This window comes from Equus asinus, chromosome 3, assembly GCF_041296235.1.
Source record: "Equus asinus isolate D_3611 breed Donkey chromosome 3, EquAss-T2T_v2, whole genome shotgun sequence".
In the NCBI taxonomy this organism is placed as follows: Eukaryota; Metazoa; Chordata; class Mammalia; order Perissodactyla; family Equidae; genus Equus; species Equus asinus.
In genome coordinates, this window is record NC_091792.1 from 34,668,865 (window position 1) to 34,677,088 (window position 8,224).

At 49.0% G+C, this 8,224-nt stretch overlaps 1 protein-coding gene across 2 annotated transcripts; it reads left to right on the forward strand.

Moving 5' to 3' along the window:
• The first annotated feature begins 3,067 nt into the window (after nucleotides 1-3,067).
• Nucleotides 3,068-5,639, forward strand: POU4F2 (POU class 4 homeobox 2). 2 transcript variants are annotated; one of them, XM_070506552.1, is made up of 3 exons: nucleotides 3,068-3,424; nucleotides 3,569-3,608; nucleotides 4,036-5,639. In XM_070506552.1, the coding sequence occupies exons 1-3, from the start codon at nucleotides 3,334-3,336 to the stop codon at nucleotides 4,985-4,987; spliced, it is 1,083 nt and encodes a 360-aa protein (XP_070362653.1). In that variant the 5' UTR covers nucleotides 3,068-3,333; the 3' UTR covers nucleotides 4,988-5,639. The 2 variants fall into 2 exon arrangements, with proteins under 2 accessions (XP_070362653.1, XP_014693810.3); XM_014838324.3 differs by having other exon boundaries at nucleotides 3,068-3,612; nucleotides 4,046-5,639.
• Nucleotides 5,640-8,224: the final 2,585 nt, after the last annotated feature.

Consider the following 8,224-nt stretch of genomic DNA (forward strand, 5'->3'; position numbering starts at 1 on the left):
CAACTATTGGAAGTAATTAAGCTCAATGAAGGGGGAGGTGATAGGGAGAGGTTCAAAACACCCCCAAATATTTGATTTTGCAATCCAAGTTCAGCAGACTGTTGCCACAATAATGCTTGGGAAACTCCTCAGGGTTGCTTCTCACTTTACATCTAATTAGGCACCTAATGAAAGAGAAGAATCTTTTCCCCATGTGGTTTTCCTCCTTGATATTCTTATGCTTTTATTTAAACGCATAAACACACTGTTTAGGAGGTGCAATACCCAAAAGTTTCTTCTGTGATCCACTTAGTGTTATAACCTGGGAGAAGTAGGTAGATGCAGACATTTGTCTTCCACTTATTGTTCTCCTCCACTCTCATTTTACCCCGTTGGCCCTTACACAGTATTGATTGAACATACCCAAAATATTTTAATGGATTTTTATTAGGCTTTAGAGATGCTCAACAGTTTATACTAATTAGACCATCCAAAGCCTTTTGAAGATTAAGCAAATTGGACAACCCTTGTTAATTAGAACATAATTTGAAGTTTGAAATTATATCACTGATGAAGTAGTCTAATTAGGATGACGATATGTTAATGGACCAGTGAGACACAGCAAGAGTGGAGTTTGCCCTGAACCTCTCCAAGGCTTGCACGAAAATCCTCCCTCCTATACTGACATTAATAAAAGATTTCTATAGACTTCAGCCTTTCTACGACGACATAGAATTTATAGTACACACAATGCATTAGCCCATAGTGCTGCTCAATTTTTTCACTATTATGAAAACTAATAAATTCGTCAAGCTGAATTAAGCATACAAATCAGATGAGGCATAGCAGATTACACAGTGAAGCTCGGTGTCTCCCGAGCCTAAATGAAATTTCAATCTAATAATTCCTTTCTGGCCCAGTCATAATTTGTTTAGAGATGTTGTGCTACTTCTTTCAAAGCGCTATTCGCACTATAATTAAATGATACTCAAGCTTTTTACTTTGATTTATTTCATTTCTCGAAGCTTGAGACAGTGAGAGCTGTACAATGTCATTTCCTTGAAAATTACCCTGGCTGTTGTTGAGGTAGAAATTAAACACCTAAGCGTTTACTTGAATCATTCGGCGCAAACCACACGCATTCATGTTAACACCCCCTCTCCAGACCCGTGTCCAGCCTTCTCCGGGCTCGTACTCAGGAACACTGCTAGTAGGAATCCCCTTCGGCTACTATATATTATTTTCCTCCACAGAGGGGAGGAGAAAAGCAAGCCCGGGAGTAGCTCAGGAAAGAGCAAGGGAATTAAGGACCATGGACAGAGCCCGTCGCGCGCCTTTTGCTGCCAAGGACTGTGCTCCCAACTTGAACCTGCCGTCCCGCCTGGCTGAGGTCATGGGTGAACAGGCAGTCCCATACTCGCTGCCGCCGCGGGGCTTCCGGACGCTGACCACTCGAGGGCCCCCCTTCGCCACGCTCCTTCCCACTCTGTTTTGTCCCAGCGCGCGCCAGCGCCTCTCAGGCCTGCCGCCTGCTCTCGCACCTGCTCGCTTTCCCCAGGCACCGTGCGCCTGCACCTGCTCCCAGCCGCCCCCCGTCCGGGTCGGGCCACCCGCAGGCTCCAGCGTCCCAGTCTCAAAGCCTTCTCACTCTCGCCTGCACCCCGCTCCTTCAGTGCTCTAGGGAGGTGACAGCTGCCCCCCGCACTGAGGTAAGTAGAGACAAGACCAGAGGGGGTAGGAGAGGAAGGCGGTGTGTGTGTGTGTGTGTGTGTGTGTGTGTAGAAGAGGTTGTCACTTTCTTTTACAACTGGAACTAAACTGTGTCCACTTCTAAGAAAAGTGGTCCGCACTGAGACAAAAGTGCGAGCAAAGTGTTGGCTAAAAATACGCTCTCTCTGCGGCGAGCGGCTGTGGAAATGAAGATAAGTGGGGTTTGTGCCAGCGCCTGAGGGCGTGTGTGTGTGTGTGTATGTGTGTATTGGTGTTGTGTGTGTGTGTGTGGGGGGGGGATGTTCATCAGCACATGCGCTCTGTGATCTCTGGCCCTCCCTCTCCCTCTGTCAGTTGCCCCTTCCTCCTTTGATTGTGGCTAATGAAGAATAATAAATCCAGTGGCAGGGTTTGCCAGTGGATCCGCCCAAGACTCAACTCACACTGAACTGGATACAGGGAAGAGGGGGAGGAAGATTCAGAGGAAGAGAAAAAGAGGGTGGAGAGGAGTATGTGTCTGTGGTGGGGGGGGGGGAGTACATGGGGACTGAGGGTGGGGGAGTCGCATGCGCACAGGCTACCCGGGCCGGCTCCGCGGCTGTCCAATCCGCTGAGAGCTGTGAGAAACCGAGTGAGAGAAAGCCCTGCAGCCCTGTCGACCCTACGTCTCTTCGGCACCAGGCACCCGCCGGGCCAAGGGGGCGCAGAGCAGAGCGCCAACCGCTGCGCGCACCAGGCGGAAGACCAGAGCAGCGCGGAGGATCAGCGTCCGCCGCAGCGTTCGCGTCCTCCGCCGTGGCGGGGAGCCAGGGATCAGGGTCACCTGTGCTGCCAGGAGGGGCGGGCCGAGTGGGGGCGGAGGCCTGAAACTTAGCAGTAATCTGGAGGCTGGGGAGGCAGCCAGGTAAGAGGCGTTCCCAGTAGTCTAGGGAAAAACCCACTGAAGGCTGGCTTGGCCCATAACTTTATTTAGGAGTTTCTTTCCCTGGCGAAGCGGAGACGGGGCGGAAAAAGCGGGAGTGGCTGGAGGCCGGCTCTTAGGTAGGAACTGCCCCGTGACTGGAGTGTGGACCTGGCCAGTGGGGTGGGATTGAGCCGGGGCACTGATGTAAGAGAGCTGTGGGGCATCAGGAAGGGGCGGTGGCATTGCAGCGCGGGCGGGGGCAGGAAGGGGAGTGGAGGGCGCGGCGGGGGAGCAGGAGGCGGGTGTCAGGAAAGCTGAAAGGATCCGAGCCTGGAGGGAGCAAAGAGGGAGAAGGCGCGACGCGAGAAACGGAGCAGGAGAAACCAGCGCTTCCTGGCAGGGGAGGTCGGAGGCGCGCCCGAGGGAGAGAGGGCCAGGGAGGGTGCGGGGGCAGGCGCAGGGAGAGGGGCGTATAACTCCGCGGCCACGAGGCGCGGGGGCAGTTTCGGGCGTCCAGGTCTACAGCCAGCGGCAAGCGGAGCCCAGCATCCGCTAGACTGACGGCGGAGACAGCGGAGGAGTAGCCGCGGCAAGGAGCGCAGAGCTCACAGGAGGCGGCGAGTGAGCGCAACTTTGAATCGCCCTTCCCGCTCCCGCTCTCTCCTTGCGCTTCTCGGGAGGGTGCCTGCAGTCGGAGCCAGTGCGTGCGCTACGGGCGAGCGCCCGGGCGGGCAGGGAAGATGATGATGATGTCCCTCAACAGCAAGCAGGCGTTCAGCATGCCGCACGGCGGCAGCCTGCACGTGGAGCCCAAGTACTCCGCACTGCACAGCGCCTCGCCCGGCTCTTCCGGGCCCGCGGCGCCCTCCGCCAGCTCCCCTGGCAGCTCCAGCAATGCTGGCGGCGGTGGCAGCAGTGGCGGAGGCGGTGGAGGCCGGAGCAGCAGCTCCAGTAGCAGTGGCAGCAGCGGCGGCGGCGGCTCCGAGGCGATGCGGCGAGCGTGTCTTCCAACCCCACCGGTGCGTATTTCTGCATAATCACCGCTTAAAGGCACATTTTGACAGCCCCCTTTATCTGCTTGATGTTTTTTTCATGTCTGCACAGCAAATCACCCCACACCTCCAACCAATTTCCCCCCCTCTATCTCTTATGTATTCAGCGGGTCTTTCCTTTCATATTAATTTTTATGACTTGGGATGTTGCCTGTGCGCGTGTTGTGTTGTGTTGTGTTTTAGGCTCACTTTCTTCCTCATCGTGCACTCTTGGCTTCTCTTGGTGGCTTCCCTCCTCTCCTCCTCACCCATTTTCAGGATTACTATTACTATTATTATTTTAACGTTCTGGGAATGTTGTAGGGGCGGCAGCTGTGTAGAGCGCTGGGCAGGGGCTTCCGGAGAGAGTGCGCACAATTCCCTGCTGAGCGTAATGTGTGCCTTTTACTTGCAATTGCAGAGCAATATATTCGGCGGGCTGGATGAGAGTCTGCTGGCCCGCGCTGAGGCTCTCGCGGCCGTGGACATCGTTTCCCAGAGCAAGAGCCACCACCACCACCCGCCCCACCACAGCCCCTTCAAGCCGGACGCCACCTACCACACCATGAACACCATCCCGTGCACGTCGGCTGCCTCCTCTTCGTCGATGCCCATCTCGCACCCGTCGGCACTGGCGGGCACGCACCACCACCACCACCATCACCACCACCACCACCACCAGCCTCATCAGGCGCTTGAGGGCGAGCTGCTGGAGCACCTGAGCCCCGGGCTGGCCCTGGGTGCCATGGCGGGCCCCGACGGCGCTGTGGTGTCCACGCCAGCTCACGCGCCGCACATGGCTACCATGAACCCTATGCACCAAGCAGCGCTCAGCATGGCCCACGCGCACGGGCTGCCCTCACACATGGGCTGCATGAGCGACGTGGACGCCGACCCCCGGGACCTGGAAGCATTCGCCGAGCGCTTCAAGCAGCGACGCATCAAGCTGGGGGTGACCCAGGCCGATGTGGGCTCCGCGCTGGCCAACCTCAAAATCCCCGGCGTGGGCTCGCTCAGCCAGAGCACCATTTGCAGGTTCGAGTCTCTCACGTTGTCGCACAACAATATGATCGCGCTCAAACCCATCCTGCAAGCGTGGCTGGAGGAGGCCGAGAAGTCCCACCGCGAGAAGCTCACCAAGCCAGAGCTCTTCAACGGCGCGGAGAAGAAGCGCAAGCGCACGTCCATCGCGGCGCCAGAGAAGCGATCGCTTGAAGCCTACTTCGCCATTCAGCCGCGGCCCTCTTCTGAGAAGATCGCCGCCATCGCGGAGAAGCTGGACCTTAAGAAAAACGTGGTGCGCGTCTGGTTTTGCAACCAGAGGCAGAAACAGAAAAGAATGAAATATTCTGCAGGCATTTAGGAGACCCTTGGCCTCTCCAGGGACAGCCCCCTCCTCACCCCCTCTTTTCCCTCCCTCTCTCTCCTTGCCTCTTTTCTTTTCACTTTTGGCGATCAGAAACAATTCCAGTAAATGTGAATCCAGATTTAGGGAGGATTGGAGAGGGAGCGGAGAGCGAGCGACTGAGCTCAAGCCCGGTGAGAATGTGAACCGATTTCTCAAAGAAAAGAAAAACAAAAGAAGGGATTTGTCAAGTTGTAGCAAAGCTGTCCCTTTTAACCCCACCCCACCAGGAAAAGGCACCTCGGCTTCTTCAGAGAAAGTCTGGAGCTGGCTGTTTGCAGGAAGGCAGACGAGACAGCCTTTTAAAAGGCCCCCAGAATGATCAAGTAAGATTTGTTTTTATTCTTAAAGACATCGCCCTTGTTCAAGTTTAAAAGTACACTTTGCAGCTATTTTTCAGAAATAGAAATTGATTCAGGACTGAAACTTTAAACTAGAGTTGATGCTTAATGTGATAGAGACATCTCTAAAGTATTTTGAATTTTAAAAAAAGATGGCAGATTTTCTGCATTTACACTGTATATTATATATATATATTTTTATTGTGGTTCTTATCCCCTTCTTCCTTCTCTGAAGTGTTAATGCTTAAGAAAGGAGTTGCGCCTGCTGTGTTCACTGATCTTGAAAAGTATTATTAGATTATTGCCGAACAACCCTCTGTAAATTATTAATTTATCTCTCTAGCAACTTAATTTTGTGCACATTCTAATTAATTAAACTGCATCAGTCTAAAAAAGAAACAGGGGAATCGTATGCTTAGTGAAGTTAAAAATTTTTTACGTTTGATGAGTTCACTGAATTTTTACAGCTTCCTCTTATATGGTGTTCCTTTTGGCCCATTTGTATATTCTCACTTTGAATGAAGATTGTTTTTTCTTTGTTTTTACTGGTAGTGTTCTGATTTGTGAGTCGGCACTCAATAATGGCTGTCTTAATCGTGTAGACCTGATTCACTGTTCAAAGTATTGTTTACTTTGTTACATATTTAATGGGGATTCCCACATTGTCCCCGCTACACATGCACTCTCTCGCTCACCCTTACACACACACGCACACACACACACACACCCCTCTAATGGAAGAGAAGAAGTGAAGCAGTTGGAAGCATGACTATGATGCATCCTTTTCTAGCCTTAGGTGCATTTGCCACTTGGTGTTTGCCCTTCCAGATTCTAAGATTTCACCAAGGTACTTCAATCTTCTAGTTTTCAATTGCTTTGTTGACTACATTTAAACATTTACAGGAATCCTTCCATTTTTCCTTTTGGAGATTTGTTTGTAGAAAAACTAATTTGAACTATAAGAAAGACAGTGCACTGCTTGTAAATTCACATTGTTTGGTAGAATTCTTTTGGAACAAAAAAAAATTAGGTACTTGATGACCAGTACCTTATCTATTGTAAATATTTCATTCAAAATGATGCACATATAGATATATTCTTACAAATTTTGCTGTATTGCTGTTCCATTTGAGGCTCTCTGAAGTCTTGAGTTCTGTATATGACCTGGTTTCTTGTTTTTGTTAATAGGTGGTTTATTTACTATGGTAATGTGTTAAGTTATTTTTGGTGCTGTTTGATTGTCTTTCATTGAAGAGTTGATTTTAATGTTTTGTTGGCAAAGTATGCTGCTTTTTTCATTAAAATATGCTATTAAAATTAAATGGCTTTAAAAATGTGATGTTGTTTTTGGTTGTTTACATGAGAATTATTTTTATGGGGGATTTTTAAAAGTAGAAACACATTTTGATGGTTTATTAGGGAGTGGTTGTTATCAAAGTTTAGCTTGAATTTAGTAGGGGGTGTTTCTCTAGGGAAGTGTAAAAGAACAAGGTTTATAATAGCCTTCTCATAGCCAGAGCTTATCTCACAGGGTTCTTTGCTTTTCTGCCCAGATGAAATCACAATATTTGGCTCCAAATACTTCCCTTGGAATCCTTTCTCCAGATCTGGAATAATTCTGCAAAGAGAATCTTTGTGAACAGAGGTATTGCATGGATAAAAGGAAGAAAGGAACTCAGTTCAGTTTTCAGTACCACTGGGAGACTGGGTGTGGCAAGAGTCAAGGCCTGGTTGGGGGAGTAGGACATCCTGGGTGAGGCCTAGGGGCTGGCCTACCATAGTTCTCAGTTCAGTCACCTCTCTTAGAGAGGAGTGTCCCAAAGCCAGAGCAAGAAACACCTAGATCACTGGGTTATGAAGTAAAGTACCTCTCTCTGTCCACTTCCCATAACCGTTAAGGAAATTCACATTCTACAATAGGCAGAGTAGGGCTGAGAAAGAAGTCCTGAGTGGTTGGAAGGAGCAAATTTCTATGCCCTTTCTATGACTCACCCAGACATCAGAGTTGGTGGAAGTCTGTCTAATGGTGGTCTGGCACAAAGAATTCTGCCCACTTGATACACAGACTTTTCTTTTTCTGATCCTAGTTTAAAGACATGTCCTCACCCATGTTAATAATTTTCAGATTTCCTACAACAGATGAGAAACATATTAGGTTTTCATGGTTTTTTTTTCAGGAAAGCTTTGATTTAGATATTTACATCATTAGTGATGACAACATCATACTAATCTATAGGTCAAACAAGAGGAAGGAACCAAGCCATCCTCCAGGGGTAATTCTACTAACCTGAGCTGTGACCCCCTCTGGTATGGAAATGTCTTGGGATGTTTCCTATTTTGATGATGAGGTTAGGAAACATCCTGAGAGGAAATTAAAATTGTTATAGTGACTCAAACTGGGATTAAATGTTGTTGGAAAACTGATTATGATTTTCAGATGTAACAAAAAGAGTTGTGAAAGTTGGATGGGTAATGGGTGGAGGGACTTCTTTTTTTTATAATTGAAATAAAGAAGACACCTGAAGAAACCAAAATCCATATGTCCATTTAGCAATAATGAGATAGATGCATAAGGAAATATTGAAAGTTGTAGGGATTTAAAAGAAGGAGTTGTGAATTCAGATATAGTGATATTTTTGGTTTAATTTTATTCCTATATTTTAGAGGCTGAAAGTATCTTCTTCCATTTCACCCCTATTAGATTCGGTTTTCCTGGAAGTCTTTTCAAATAGCCAGCCTCCAATGTCACTATGCTGGGTACTGTTTTCAGCACCACGGATAGTAACCACAAGATTTAGCCCTGCTCCAACACAGATTTGACCATGAGTTCCAGCCAGCTGGCAAACTTTCTGCT

What these genes read in the sequence shown, in the direction of transcription:
- POU4F2 (XM_014838324.3), top strand. Translation starts at nt 3,334, where the DNA reads ATGATGATGATGTCCCTCAACAGCAAGCAGGCGTTCAGCATGCCGCAC. An exon ending in CGTGTCTTCCAACCCCACCG is followed by an intron (nt 3,613 to 4,045) that starts GTGCGTATTTCT and finishes TTGCAATTGCAG; the next exon opens with AGCAATATATTCGGCGGGCT.